Source organism: Ctenopharyngodon idella, chromosome 11 (genome assembly GCF_019924925.1).
Source record: "Ctenopharyngodon idella isolate HZGC_01 chromosome 11, HZGC01, whole genome shotgun sequence".
NCBI classification, from domain to species: domain Eukaryota; kingdom Metazoa; phylum Chordata; class Actinopteri; order Cypriniformes; family Xenocyprididae; genus Ctenopharyngodon; species Ctenopharyngodon idella.
In genome coordinates, this window is record NC_067230.1 from 16,106,163 (window position 1) to 16,122,176 (window position 16,014).

General features: G+C 38.7%; 1 protein-coding gene and 1 long non-coding RNA gene across 3 annotated transcripts in view; both read left to right on the plus strand.

The window, feature by feature from the left end:
* iars1 (isoleucyl-tRNA synthetase 1) overlaps window positions 1-14,941 on the plus strand; it is a 69,132-nt gene extending 54,191 nt beyond the window's left edge. For both annotated transcript variants that reach the window (XM_051912412.1, XM_051912413.1), the window contains exons 26-34: window positions 765-939; window positions 3,284-3,396; window positions 3,479-3,574; window positions 4,851-5,027; window positions 7,153-7,273; window positions 8,826-8,951; window positions 10,354-10,497; window positions 10,579-10,731; window positions 14,602-14,941. In XM_051912412.1, coding sequence (XP_051768372.1) covers window positions 765-939; window positions 3,284-3,396; window positions 3,479-3,574; window positions 4,851-5,027; window positions 7,153-7,273; window positions 8,826-8,951; window positions 10,354-10,497; window positions 10,579-10,731; window positions 14,602-14,681 — 1,185 coding nt within the window. In that variant the 3' untranslated portion in view covers window positions 14,682-14,941. The remainder of the gene's footprint in view (window positions 1-764; window positions 940-3,283; window positions 3,397-3,478; window positions 3,575-4,850; window positions 5,028-7,152; window positions 7,274-8,825; window positions 8,952-10,353; window positions 10,498-10,578; window positions 10,732-14,601) is intronic.
* LOC127522436 (uncharacterized) lies at window positions 946-3,265 on the plus strand. Its single transcript, XR_007932593.1, has 4 exons — window positions 946-2,225; window positions 2,277-2,633; window positions 2,685-2,786; window positions 2,838-3,265. It is a non-coding gene; the product is annotated as an uncharacterized LOC127522436 (long non-coding RNA).
* Window positions 14,942-16,014: the final 1,073 nt, after the last annotated feature.

Here is a 16,014-nt window from a genome sequence, read left to right on the forward strand (position 1 = left end):
CTTGGTAACCACAGGTAAAACCATACATGCCTACTTACTACCACTGTCAAATGATATTATATTATGATATGTTATATAGGCCTATAAAAAACAGGTACAAACTACACCTTCACAAAGACATGAATTATATATTCACCTACCCACCTAATAAATATATTCCAATATAATTGGCTATAACATAGTTTTCAATATAAATATTCCACTTTTCCACAAACCATGGTAATTTACTACAGTTCATTCATGGTAAATGTTTGTAAGGGTGGTGATTTTGGGATTTAAAAGTCTTCTATCTTCATTCATGGCACGTTTCTCCTGTTTTCCTCATTGTTGGGAATGTTTCATCCGATTTAGAACTAGTTTAATCATCGAGTGATTTGTAGTTTGTAAACGAGAGGTGTGTGTCGAATTGAAATGATTCTCACTAGATGTCGCAGCGGTGTTTGATAATGGTGACCGGGAATAAACGCAGCTCCTTTAAGCTTTCGTTCTGTTATCCACTGGGCCGTGCTGCGTAGTTCAAAGTAAACTAGTGAAACACCTGAAAACAGCGCTATTTGTTCTGTATTTGTATCTGTACAATATGTGAATTCAAAGTTTTGTTTACCATTTCTTGAAGAATAGCAGTTTTTAGCTGACAGTGATGATGTCTGACACTTGCACTTTGATTCAATGATGAAATGTAATTTTTCTAGCAGTAAAATTATTTACATATTGTTTTAAAACTTGTCAATCTCAAAGCTGCATGACATTGTGTTTTTCACCAGGAGCTGAACGTTCGCCAACTCACTCTGTCTACCGACAAGGACAAATACGGCATTCGTCTGAGGGCTGAACCAGATCACATGGTGCTGGGCAAACGGCTGAAAGGCGCGTTTAAATCTGTTACTGCATCCATCAAGGAGCTGAAGAGTGAAGAGCTGGAGGCCTTCCAGAGGACAGGCATGTACCACATTTACACATGAATCATCATTCTGCCATCATTTACTCACCCCCATACTGTTTCAAACCGCCGTGACTTTTATTCTTCTGCTAAACACAAACGGGGAACTAATGAAAGCTGTGATCAAAGCGAATCTCCAGAGCTGCTCTGAGAGTCACTTCAGCCGCATTTCACCATTTCATCTGAGAAAACTATCAGCAGATAAACACACAAACTCACAGCAAGCCGCCAAAATAAGTTCTGTTTGAAATTATCACAAACATATATTAATGTTGTACAAAAATTAATTCTCAATGCACCAATTTATTGAAAATTATAAATGTATGTAAACCATTTGAGCAACAATAGAAGTGCTTTTGATCATGTAAAGAAAGAAATGAATCATCTTCAGATCTGATGTGAATCGCACTGCTCTCTGTTGTCAGAGAGAAACATGAGGCTCATGTCAAAGGTGTTCTAGTTGGAGGCCGTTTTCTGGCTCTGACGTGGGCGCCGGTTACCTGTGTGTTTGTAGGATGTTGGAGAGGAAGAGAAGAGCCAAACCAGCCGTGCAAATCCCAGATTAGAGTGAAATGATCTGATAGTAGTGTTCAACACTCCCCTTCCTGAAGCATTTTCATGCCTTTTATATGTAACACTGATGGTGTAATGAGCGGAACGCTGGATAAGACTGGGAAATTGTGCTGCAGTAGATGAGATGTGAATGAAAGCAGGTGGTCGCTGTAGATTTCCCCACAAATTTTCATTACGGTAACAACAGAAACACTGATATTCATACAGAAAATTCTGCTTTTTTAAAATATAAAGTAGTTATTTATTTGACCCACTTGGGGGCTTGGATATAAGATTGGATTTTAAAAAAGTGTAATTTCTGGACCTGAAAAAGTCTTTTTAACTTGTAAATTAATATCTTAAAGGGTTAATTCACCCAAAAATGAAAATTCTGTCATTAATTACACACCCTCATGTTGTTCCAAACCTGTAAGACTTTCACTCATCTTCAGAACACAAATGAAGATCTTTTAATGAAATCTGAGCCAGTTCTGTACCCATCAGGTCCAGTCCAAGGACCACTTTGACGCTTTAAAAAGTTCATAAAGAGATCGTAAAACTAATCCATATGAATTAAATGGTTTAGTCCAAATTTTCTGAAGAGATACGATCACTTTATATGATGAACAGATTAAATGTAGACTTTTATTCACATATAGACATTCAGCAACTCACATCAGTTGACGTAAATGGAAGCTGAAGTATGTTCAGTTGATGTGTGAGAACCAATGAGGTTCATTCTCGTGTTACGCAGCACGTTTAAGCTTCAGCGAGAACCAATGAGGTTCATTCTCATGTTACGCATCACATTTGAGCTTCAGCGAGAACCAATGAGGTTCATTCTCATGTTACGCAGCACATTTGAGCTTCAGCAAGAACCAATGAGGTTCATTCTCGCGTTACGCATCACATTTGAGCTTCAGCAAGAACCAATGAGGTTCATTCTCGTGTTACGCATCACATTTGAGCTTCAGCAAGAACCAATGAGGTTCATTCTCATGTTACGCAGCACGTTTGAGCTTCATCGAGAACCAATGAGGTTCATTCTCCTGTTACGCAGCACGTTTGAGCTTCAGCAAGAACCAATGAGGTTCATTCTCGTGTTACGCATCACATTTGAGCTTCTGCGAGAACCAATGAGGTTCATTCTCGTGTTACGCATCACATTTGAGCTTCCTCAAGAACCAATGAGGTTCATTCTCGTGTTACGCATCACATTTGAGCTTCAGCAAGAACCAATAAGGTTCATTCTCGTGTTACGCAGAACATTTGAGCTTCCTCAAGAACCAATGAGGTTCATTCTCGTGTTACGCATCACATTTGAGCTTCAGCAAGAACCAATAAGGTTCATTCTCGTGTTACGCATCACATTTGAGCTTCAGCAAGAACCAATAAGGTTCATTCTCGTGTTACGCAGCACGTTTGAGCTTCCTCAAGAACCAATAAGGTTCATTCTCGTGTTACGCAGCACGTTTGAGCTTCCTCAAGAACCAATGAGGTTCATTCTCGTGTTACGCATCACATTTGAGCTTCAGCAAGAACCAATAAGGTTCATTCTCGTGTTACGCAGCACGTTTGAGCTTCCTCAAGAACCAACGAGGTTCATTCTCGTGTTACGCACCAAAAAAAAAGTGTAAACCAGAACGTTCAGTTTTTGAAATTATGGAAGTTAATCATTTATAATGCTTTTATTTAATTATTTTAACATATTACCAAAAAAGTTTCAGTTGCTCTGACTTCAGTCCCTCATGTTTTCACTGAAGCTCAGTGATCTGTTCACCTCCTCTGCAGGATCTATCACTGTGGACGGTCATGAGCTTCATGAGGACGACCTGCGTCTGATGTACAGCTTCGATCAGACCTCAGGAACAGCGACCCAGTACGAGGCCCATTCAGATGCTCAGGTGCTCAATCTGTACTCGCTCATCTCTCAGTTGACACGCTCCTGTCGTGAAATGATGAGAATGCAAATGTTTGTCTTCACAGGTGCTGGTTCTGCTCGACGTCACGCCGGATCAGTCCATGGTGGATGAAGGTGTGGCCCGTGAGGTCATCAACCGCATCCAGAAGCTGCGCAAGAAGGTGAGGACCTGAAGTCAAGCGAGTCGAGTCAGCTTCATTTCTATAGATAATTCAGATTGTTTCGAAGCTGCTTTACAGTGATAAACAGGAAAATATCAGAATAATTTTTTAAACTTCATCAAATATGAGACAAATTCACTTTCAGCTGTAAAGCATCCATGCAAAGACAATAATGTCATTATTCCTCTCAGTTCAGTTCAGTGTTGATTTAGTTCAGTTCAATATCTGTGTAAAGTTCATCAATTATGAAATGAGTTCAATTCAGCTTTAAGCAGCTCTGCACACAATAGAGTCATTATTCAGATCAAGATTCAGTTCTGCCTCCAGTGGTGCAGTTCTCGCTGGTTTTCCCCAGAGGAGCGTTAAGTCAGTAGATATTTTGGTGAAGGTCTTATTTCTGCCATGTGCTTCCACACCTCTGACGTCTCCTCCCATCATGTGTTTGTCTTTGCGCTCTCTCTCTCTCCCTCTCTCTCTCGGGGTCCAGCTCACTTGTTTTTCCCAGACTCGTGAGAGATGCTATTTGGACAATCTTTCCACCCCAGAGTTCTGCATTCGTTGAGCAGTTGTTGGGTCTTACAGCGCTGCCGTAATAAAGCTTAAAGGCAAACAGCGCTTTGAAGTTGTGTGGAAATCAGTAAAGTAAGACTGATTTCCTTTCTTCACCCCCCTCGTCCTCCTTTTTTCTTAATAAACAAGCGTTTTTTCCACTCTACGAGCAGTGCGAGGTCTATATGTGAGGGGGAAGGGCACATGGACGCCCGCCAGGACCGAATTCCTCTCTTATTGAAAGTCTGAAAAAAATCTGAGGGAATTTTCCATGGGAGGGAATTAATTTTTCAGCGTTTGCTGAGATGAGAGCTGGTAACCAGGGAGGGTTCATGGAAAAGCAGAAGCCATTGTGGGATTTTTTTTTTTTTTTTTTTTCCCTCGTTGTTCAAAGGTACCGAATGCCCAAGCCCATATTTTCCACAACAAGCCCGTTTGTTTTCTCATAGTGTCTGCTTTGGGAAAATTAATTAGCACTTGCTGCCATTTCCCAGTACACATCTGATTTTTTTTACCCTTTGAAATGAAGGCGGATTAAATGAGCTGTTCTTCACCACTGAGAGACTCGAGCACAATAAATAAATGACCATTGACATCTTTCAGAAAATGTTAATCGTCGACTTCAGGTGGTCAAACTAAATAATGTATAATATTGAGAATCATTTGAGTGACTGGTTACTGTACTCCTGCGTATGAGGCTTTAATGTGTCCAAACATGTCGTCTCAGGGTCATTTGGTCCCATCGGATGAGATCACTGTATACTACAGCAGTCAGCCGGCTGGGGAATACCTGGATCAAGTCATCCAAGCACACACAGACTTCATCTTGGCCACTACTAAAGCTCCTCTCAAGCCGTATCCAGTGGCCCAGAATGCCAGCGTGATCGTCCAGGAGAAAACTCAGGTGACGCACTTGACTCTGAGATGCTCAGATACTCATTCTGCTGTCGGTGCTCATTGTTCTTCTACTAATGCCCCGATACCAACATTTGATATACACTAGGTAGGGATGCACCGATGTGTCTGCAAATAATCGCTAATAAAAGCAATTATATTTATTTGGCCATTGGCAGATTGTTTAGAAACAGCTGATGATCAGGGCTGATTATATCCTGTCAATCAAAAGAGGGGCAGAAAAACATGTCAGACTGAAACTCACACTGTGTGTGAAGAAAATGTCTCTTGTGTTGAATTTAGGGCTGTCAAAGTTAACGCGACAATAACGCATTTGGGTCAATGACGTGACACATCTTTTTTTTTGTCCAAAGGCCTTAATAATAATAAAAAACAAAGATATGACATCCAAAGTATGTAAGGTAGTACAACTAGATCTCTTCAAAAGGTTTTAATTATATTTTGCTACATATAAAGGTATTTTAAAGAATTTGAAGTATCAAAAGGTCATTCGGTTCAACAAGTCCAATACAGCCATTTCATTTGTGATTAAAATATCTTAAAATGTAATAAATGTCTATATTTTTTATTCTGCCATGATTTTATAACATCATATATCAACATAGTGCAAAATGGTGTTAAAATTATGTGTAGAAGTCGTTGCTTTGTTATGAGAAAGAATGTCTGGAAAAATGAATTTCATTGATGTCATTTGGAGTAACCAATATAAAGGGACCATTTTGGTTCAAGTCATGTGGTCAATATCATGTGACAGGATGTGACATCATTCAGACACCTGCAAAGGACCACAGGGTCATGAAACAAAGTAACAAACTCTCTTTTAACTATTTGAAAAATTCATGTTTTCACTTGATCATACGCATGTCCCGAAACATCAGGTCATTCGGTACAACCGCTATAAAACATGGAAAATGTTGTATTATTTTATAAACTTGTACTAAATATAAAATGTTTGATTGTCCTTTTGCTAGCTAGCTAGATATCAGCCTGTTAGCATCGTTTTAAAATATCGTCATTCGGTAAAACCAAAAGTGTCATTTGGTAAAACTGACTTTTTTGGTGACAAATTTTGTCCATCTTGTAAAAAATGACAAAAGCAGTGTTAACTGATTATAAAAACCACATAATCTCATTGTTAACACTTAATAAAACTTCAAAATTAATTGTTTTTTTTACACTTTTAAAAACCTTATTCGTCAATGACCCATTAACGGTTAAATTAAAGCGGGCTATATTTGATCTTACCTGAGCATTCCAATGTGTGACTATTTTCATAACAACATGAGCCGCCTGGAATAAAGAAAGTGTTCAGATAAATTTCTCTGTCTACCAATAGCCAATTATTCAGAATGATATCTTCCAAATATAATATATAATGTTTTTGTCCATATTATTAAAGCTGTTGAGATCCAAAACAACACTGACTTTCATTGTATGGACAAAAAACCCTCAATGTTCAGACATTTATTAGCTATATTAACGCTCAGCTCTCTCTCTATATAAAGTTGGATATATAGTACATCCTACTTTATCCGCATACATATAGTACACTCAACTATATAGCAAATTTCAACTGTTTGATTGAGACTGTAAGGCATGAAGATGTTGTAAACATTAACATCATGATTTTCTTTAAAGCTGCTTTGAAACCGAAATTGTGAAAAGCAATATACAAATACATTTGATGTGACCTGACAATTTTCAAAATACCTTTGTGTTAAACTGAAGAAATAGTCATACAGGTTTGCAGTAAATGATGAGAGAATTGACATTTTTAGGTGAGCTATCCCTAAAGCATGTATAACAACTCAAAAGCTGTGGTTTGAATAAGACATGAACATGTTATATAATGTACGTGTGCTTATGTACCACACAGTACCGCTACAGCACACCGTCGGGTCAGAACACAGAGAAAACTTCGTGAAATCATTACTGAACTTGAACTCAAACAGCACATGAGTGCTCTAGACATGCATTGTGTGTCTGCTAATATGAATACACTATATAACTCTTTATAGATCAAATATGAATAAAGCATCATGCATGATGATGCAGACTAACCCAAGTTAGATCATGGATCATGGTTGATTTGTTTTGTTTTTGTTGTATGATAGTTGAAAGGCTCTGATCTGGAGTTGACTATCGTGAGAGGAGCCGGAGTCTCCAGAGCCCCGCTGACCACTGCAGCCTGCGCTTACGTCAACCTCAGAGTCACGCTCAAGGACAAAGAGCAAGGTACGCCTGAACTGATGTAGTTAAGACACACTCACAAGTGAACGAATGCTTTTGCGAGCATTGATGTACTTTTTTTTTTTTTCATTGAGCACGTTACTCACAACAATCAGCTTATTGAATTAACCTGTTGTCCTGGTTTACATGCAAACCAATAACCACGTTTACAAGACTATTAATAAATCCGGTTATTCCCTGCTAGCGACATCAAAACCTAATCATTAGTTTATCTGACTTGGCAGTGTTGCACTTGTTATGTGAGATGTGATGTTAAATAAATCAGCGATATTTTGACAGAACCACATTTTTTATCATTTCTTGGGTCCAGAAAGAGTCAGAGTTTGTGATATATTTCCTACCGCCAAACGCTCGCTCTGTCTGGATGTACTTCAATCCGCAGTAAGACACTTTCCTGACACTTATCACACATGGGCACTTTGACAAGCCACAGAACGCAGGTTGATGTCTTTACATACCAGGAGAAATCAGTTTATATTGAAGTCAACTTCATTCCGATAAAGGAGGAAGGGTTAACACTTTTATATGAACGCATACATTGTCTGCTTTTTTAAAGGAACACTCCACTTTTTTTTTTGAAAATAGGCTCATTTTCAAACTCCCCTAGAGTTAAACAGTTGAGTTTTACCGTTTTCGAATCCATTCAGCCGATCTCCGGGTCTGGCGGTACCACTTTTAGCATAGCTTAGCATAGTTCATTGAATCTGATTAGACCATTAGCATTTCGCTCAAAAATGACCAAAGAGTTTCAATATTTTTCCTATTTAAAACTTGACTCTTCTGTAGTTACATCGTGTACTAAGACCGACGGAAAATGAAAAGTTGTGATTTTCTAGGCCGATATGGCTAGGAACTATACTCTCATTCCGGCGTAATAATCAAGGAACTTTGCTGCCGTACCATGGCTGTAGCAGGCGCAATGATATTACGCAGCGCCTGTGACCCCCTGCTTGCACAGGGAGCGTGCCTTGCAACCATGGAGACATTTGTGAGAGATGCTGCGTAATATTATTGCGCCTGCTGCACCCATGGTACGGCAGCAAAGTTCCTTGATTATTACGCCGGAATGAGAGTATAGTTCCTAGCCATATCGGCCTAGAAAATTGCAACTTTTCATTTTCCCTCGGTCTTAGTACACGATGTAACTACAGAAGAGTCAAGTTTTAAATAGGAAAAATATTGAAACTCTTTGGTCATTTTTGAGCGAGATGCTAACGGTCTAATCAGATTCAATGAACTATGCTAAGCTATGCTAAAAGTGGTACCGCCAGACCCGAAGATCGGCTGAATGGATTCGAAAACGGTAAAACTCAACTGTTTAACTCTAGGAGAGTTGTAAAATGAGCCTATTTTCAAAAAAAGTGGAGTGTTCCTTTAACATAATCAGGATAAGAATGTGCATGGAATCTCGTTCATTGCCTGTTTAGTAAGTTGAAGGACAGGAAATCGAGAGCCGTCTACTCTCTAAACACGTGTTCGTGGTGCTGTTTGTCCATTCCAGCGGTGTTTATTCTCGTTCCATTCATGTGTTTCTCAGAGGGTGTCGTTCTGCTGGAGAATCCCAAGGGCGATAACATACTGGACGTGGAGCGGCTGAAGACGGTGTGCTGCAGTGTCTTTGGACTCAACAGTGCACCTGTGGCCATATTCAATGGGAAGACAGGTGAGATCTGGCTCTCAGACACTTTACAACTCCAGACAGATGGACACAACAATCAGAACCTGGTTAAGAAGTGCTTATTTGGTACTACCGATATGGGGTTTTCAGTGACAAAGTGGCCAATATATTGATATATTGCATGTATAAAGTGTATCTCTTATGTTTTTATGTGTTTAAACATGAGGTGTAATTCATTTGGGGTATATCAAACTGGTCTTATTAATCTATTACTTGTTCTAGAGCATATAGATTTGGCCAAGGGCAAAGTTAAGTTTCATAACTTTATATTTTTATTTAACTGAAATCCTGTTCTCACTAGAGCACTGCTTTGGTACTTTTTTGTACGTTTGCTTCTGTTGTACAAACTTTTGCATTGAAATTGACTCAAACAAGGCTGTAAAGAAGGACGTTATCTTTACTTTAAACAACACCTTATAAGACACAATTGACAAATGCATTGACTATCGCTGTCATGGAAAATTCCCTTAACTGTTACTAAAGGATACTAAGACAAAGATATCGCTTTCCTTTTAATTGTTGGGATAACTTAAAATCTCAGGGGGGCTTCAAGTGAATATTTTTTTGCTCCTGGAGGTCCTCTGTCCTGCAGAACACCAGCCTGGAAGATTCTAGTAATCCTGGAGACCTTGATTAGCTGGTTTTGGTGTGATTGATTAGGGTTGCAACTAAACTCTGCATGACAGTGACCCTCCAGGAAATGAGTTTGACACCCCTGGGGTTGTTCTAAACACCGTAACACCGCGGTATAATCACTAACGGTTTGTCATGACTTACTGCTGTTGTTGCATCAGAAAAGTCAAGAATAGCAGGAGTTTTGACTAATAATTTATTTACAGATGCACACTCATATTCAGCTTATGAATTCTGTCATTAATTAGGAATGACGGCGTGGTTTTAATTAGGTCAGCTGAACCCTTGTTTGCACAGAGTTTATTTATTTGTCCATCTGTCTCTGTTTGGAGTTTACTGAAGCAGTTGAGTGTGTTTTCATTCAGGTCATTGATTCTTGAACTGATCAGTGTTTAGTCATGTATATGTGTGTGTTCTCTTTATCTCATTTTTTCCCACGCTCACTAGATAGTGTTGTCACGATACCATTGTTTGAGTAATGAGCGCTCTTCAGATTGAACACATGCTGACACGTACATGAGCATGTGATCGTAGACAGTTTAATTTAGCACTCTGGTATGATAAGATTGAAAGATTGTTACTTCATGTATTTTTTAGCATTGACTTGATAGTGTGGTTCTGGTCATTTGACTTCCCTGCTTAGTAGATGTATATAGAGAAAACATTTGAAACTCTTCCTGAATCAATTCATCCTCTGAAGGTGCTAGAAAAATACCCGTTTCTGTTCAGTCAGACGTGTATTTGTCTCTTTCAGCGCTGCGCGCCGAGACTGATCTGATGTCTCTGAGCGGGAAGACACTGGCGGTGACCTCGGGTTCGAGTCCTGACGATGTGAGCAGCTCAGACTCTCTGCTCTGTCCGTATGTCAACCTGCAGCTCGTGAACGCCAGTCCAGCAGGTGAGCTTCACTGTTCAGTCACTAACACCCAGTGTGTGTTGATCTGGTGTGTGTGTGACTCTGTGTGTGTTTATCCTGTAGAGTGTAAGACGGGAGACGTGGCCACGCTGCTCTTAATGAACCCGGCGGGTAAAAACCCCTTACTTTACCCTGATCTGCTGCATGAAACTGCTAAAGTCTTCGGTCTGAGAGGAAGGAGACTGATGCTGTTCATGAATGAAGAGCTCACAGAAGGTGAGGAACACGTCAGTTCACTCAATCTGTACTCAGCATGTATGGATATGAGAAATCTCCCACACGTTCATTTCCCAGAACCCTTGTGAAACACCATACTGACATTCAGTACCAGTGCAGGTTTGTTTGTTGATGCCACAGCAAAAACACACTCCTTTAAGAAGTTAAATATTAATATAAATCCTAGCGAAACTGACCATGTTATACATGACATATTTCTGAATAAAATGTGACTCAGAAGATGGGCTTGATTCATCCATCAGTATCTGCGATGTCAGCCAGAAAGGAAAGTCGTTTCATGCCTCGAGTAACAATTCAAGTAAACGGAAAAAAGGCACGAATGAAGTCACCAGTGTATCTGACAGCAGCATCCATCATTACCGTTAACATTCAGATATTACGATATAAAAGTCTTCACATGATTCTGAATAGACAACTAAACAAAATAACATAATTTACTGACATGTTAATTGTTGCAGGCTATTTAAATTTATTTCATTTGAATTATTTTTTGTGTAAAACATTGGTTTGAATGAATGATTCAATGACTCACTCATAAAGACTTCACTTGTTTCATTACTGGATGAATCAGCATTTTTGAACGAATCATTTGAATGAATGATTCAATGACATAAATTTTTTAACAGTCACTTGTCGCCACCTACTGGTGTAACGATGTAATTGATACAATCTTTATTTGAAGAATAAAGTTTCTTTCAATAGGTGATTTACTCTATTTTGATCGCTACTGTAGACATCAGTGTTTATATCTGAACTATAAACTTTTATCCCAGTACTTCTGTGATGATCTGAATGATTGTAAGACAGAAATAATGATACTGTGTGGTTGAAAAGACTGCTCTCTCTGGATCAGAACGTAGATTTGAATGTTCGCTGTGATCGTACTTGTCAAAGGTTTAATAGACCGATCCGAATAGTTGACATTTAGGAATACGATCACACGAGTGTTTGAATCAAAATCGCTATCTTTAACGATTAATCGTGCAGATCTAATATGCAATAAACTACAAAGCAATATTTCATCACTTTTATTTTATTTATTTGGTTATTGTTTTTAATTTTCCCTACAACCCTTGACTCATGTCCTTTCATGAGATATCAAAAACATCACAGATTTCACTGAACGTCAGGAGCTGTTACTCGAGTCTTTCTGTCACTTTGACTATGAAACGATGAACGTGAGGCAGGAGCAAGAACTTGCTCACGTTCAGATCATGAAGCTGAATGTCAATTGCTTGGCCACAACATACAAGATGCTGAACTGGATTCTAAATTATATTTATGCAGTAGTTATAAACCACTTTCTGAGCATAAACTAAAGAAATTTCATAAAGAAATTTCCAACTTAAACTGTCGTAAAGGAGCACAGATTTAGTTCGATCTCTTTTTAAAGACGACACTTGGCAGATTATTGCTGGAGTGGAAAAAAGTGAAAGTTATAGAAGATTTAGTTTATTGTTATGAAAAATGCACAAAAATACTATTTTCAGTTGTTTAAATGGAATATATATATATATATATATATATATATATATATATATATAAAAAAACATTTTACTGTAAAACTGCAAGAAAATCAAAGATAAATCTAAAGTTGTGTTCCAAATTTAAAGGTTAATGACTTAAAAAAATTAGCTTTCAGTAAGATTTTGTTTGGGCGCAGTACCAGTCGCTTCCACTAGATTAAATTAGTTTCCCATTCATTTCTAATGCGCTAATTTTTGACTATTATTTAATATGAGCTCTTAAATTACTGGAGGAAGATGAGCAAACAGTAATATAATATAATATAATATAATACAGAAATATTTGATGAAAATAACTTAATATATAATACATAATAAAATCAATAATTAAATATTTTAAAAGAATATTAATAAAATGTAAAATTCTATGAATTTCATTCCATTGTAATTGTGCTTCCCAACATTCTTCATGTTTTCTTCTTCAGTTCAGCTTGAGTTCTGAACGGTGCCGTCAGGTTTCCCATCAGTCATCAGTGTGTGTGTTGAGGGTTCATTTATTGGCTCGCTCACACTTATTCCACAGGACACCTTCACTGCTGCTCTCCAGACCTTCAGTGTCACTTGAGCAATAAATAATCCCAAACCAATTACTGTGTGCCGGGTTACAGCGCCGCTCTAATGTGGGGACGTGGGTTCCCTTCAGATCAGGGTTGAGCGAGGCAGATGAGGTCAGACCTCAAGGTCAGTCTGCTCACCTTAAACATTTTCAGAACTGTATTCATTCCGACTGATGAATCCAAACATAGTGTTTACATGAACACTAAATGAAGTGATCGGGTTGATGTGTGCATTTATATGTCACAAGCTTCAAAGTTTTTGTTAAGCACACACACTGCACGAATATACGGAGTTTCGCTCTGTTTGCACATACTATTCTCCTACACTGCTGCTTTTCCTTTTTTTAATATTTATCTATTTCGGGAACTGATTAGGAGACGATGAGCACATGAACCGTTGTGCTGTGCTGCTTACATTTATCAATCAGTAAAAACACCTCTTCCTGCGCCCAAAATAAAGTGTCTGGATGAGAGAAGTGAGGACTGATGGGATGTAGTTCTGCTCCTCTTCACAGACGATGAGTGGAAGGAGAATTTTAGAATAACACGACACTCATTTATGACGCTTTATTTAACAACAACTGCAGCTCACACGTTTCTACGTCATTACACATGTAGTCCTTTCCTGTTTTGGTTTTCAGTCTGTTCAAGTGTTTGTGTCTTCTCGATTGGATTAGAAAAGGAATAAACCACCCCTTCCAATCTAAGTGAAATTTAATTCGGATCAAGCTCAATCGGATCGATTAAGGTGTTTACATGAAGGCCTTTTAAGTCTGATTGAGCCGTCAATCCGATTGTTAATGGATTATTTGTGTTTCTAGTCAGTTGTGATCTGTGAATAAAACAAAAAAACACATACATTTAGAGGGATTTGTGAGTTTATTTAGTCGTTAGATGTCACTATGGATTGTGAGCTACATGTCATTTGGCTGATTTGATTCCTGACTAGGTTTTAAAATCCCCTGATATGTGCGTGTTTGCTGTCAGTGAGAACCGGTGTGATCCTGCTCAGGTTCTTCCACAGCAGATCAATGTTCCCATAAAACATCTGGAAATGAAAAACACAATGGCCATTTTTCCTCATTTCTTTTCTCATCTCAGAGCCAGAACATGTTTTGTCGGCAGACATCAGACTCGTACTGTTTGTCTGAAGCCAAGCGGAGCAGAAGAGAGTTTTGTTTGCTTGTTGGTGTCTTAAAGAAAGTGGGTCATATCCCAGAGGCCTATTCTGTTCTCGTAGACATACAGATGAGGATGGCCGTCAGGTGCGTCTCGGAGATGGCAGATATTCGTCTCCAATGATTCGTCACCTGCACTGAGAGCTTCTGCTCCACATCATCGCTGTCTAGTCTGAAGGCCAGTGAATAGAAACGTGTTCACTTGTTCTTACTGTGATTGTGAAGAAATCCCAAATACTCTCACTTAAGGCGGGACACGAGGAGAAGATCACAGACGCTGTGACGTCTGAAATCACATACTGTATAGAGGGTTCTATATTTGGTAAATTAACTTACTTTGCAGCCATTAAAAAGTATGTTTTATATAGTATGAATGTGTGTAATATGAATGAAATCCAGACTGCATCCGCCATGTTGTCACTGTCATGTGATCTATGGTGTCCGTTCACTGCCATTAGCAAATCCTTTATTGTAGCCTCATGGTATAGTAACACATTCACTTTAGAAGAAGTATAAATCCAGTGTGTGATTGAATAACGTGTTAACTTGATCCAGTAATGTTCATTTTTTCGCGTTCTGTATTTTCAGAAGTGACGGCGTCCTCTCTGAAGACTCTGAACATGAAGACCCTGTATGTCAAAGTACTTCCTACGACAGCAGAAGCGTAACCAGATCATCCTGCGTCTAATAAAGGTCCTCCGCAGCAGCTCGTCCTCCTCACGTCTGTTCGTCGTGATGCCGCTGTTCCTCATGCTTTCTGGGTTTGGTGTTGGTAATGGAAAAGGGAAAGAATGTGATGGTCAGATAAATCAATGTTTGTTGATTGACTCATTAGATGAGAGTATTGAAGATTCAGACACTTTCTGTAACTGGAGCTGTACTCTGAGCTTGTGGGGAAGCTTTGAATAAACCTATGGGTGCAAATAAACCTATGAATTGTTCATTTATCATTATCTTCAGAATGACACTGCGATGATAATGCAACCATACAGTGTGTGTTTGCTTACACTGAGACAAATGCTGTAGAAATTTCATGATAATCAGAGGTAGATCAGAGAACTCATCCTTATGTCTTTCCAAATGCATAAGACTTATTTTTTTATTGAAACCTTAGAGATTTCTGTCCCAATATTGGAAGACCATTCACAAAAGTTCATAAAGACGTGGTAGAAGAGAGACAATCACTTTATATGTTGAACTGATTTAATTTAGGCTTTTATTCACATATATAAACATTGTTCAGTTGACACATATTGATGGTAATGGAAGTTCAACTGTACTTGCTTGACGCGTAAAAACAAACCTCATTGGTTCTCGCATGTCAAGCAAGCATGTTTGAGCTTCCATTGACCATATTCGATGTGCTCTACACATGTGCGTCAATATCTTCATTTGTGTTTTGAAGATGAACTAATGTCTTGAGAGTTTGAATGACATGAGGGTGAGTAAATGATGACCCATTTGTGGGTGAACTATCTCTTTAAGGTGTGGTCAAATTTATCATTTCTCTGCAAAATTATGAGTAAAATCCAGTCATTTCAGTGGGAATTGACACCAAGTTTGCCTGATGGATTTCCGGAGGTAAAAAAAATTACCTTCCGGATCAAGTTTGGCGAACTTTGACACACAAATTCGCAACACCAAACACTTGATCTATAAAAAAATAAGCTGTTTGGAAAGCACTTAGTTAGTTAGGGTTGGTTTGTTTCCCGGCAGAATAGCTTTAGATGTTTATTTCATTGTCATTATTCCTGTATCATTCATATAGTATTTTGTAATATCCCGCCCAAGTTTCTTTTGCGTGTGATTTCACTGAGCAACTGTAAATGGGGTGAGTTGAGTTGTTTTGTTGTCAAAAACGCTATTCGGGTGGGACTAGTTTTCCTGGAGGACAAAATTCGTATTTCACAGATGTACTTTGCGACTTTAATCCTGTCTGAATCTGCCAGGTCTGTTTTTCCTCATGGAACCTCTGTAAACATTCCAGAGCAAATCACCTAC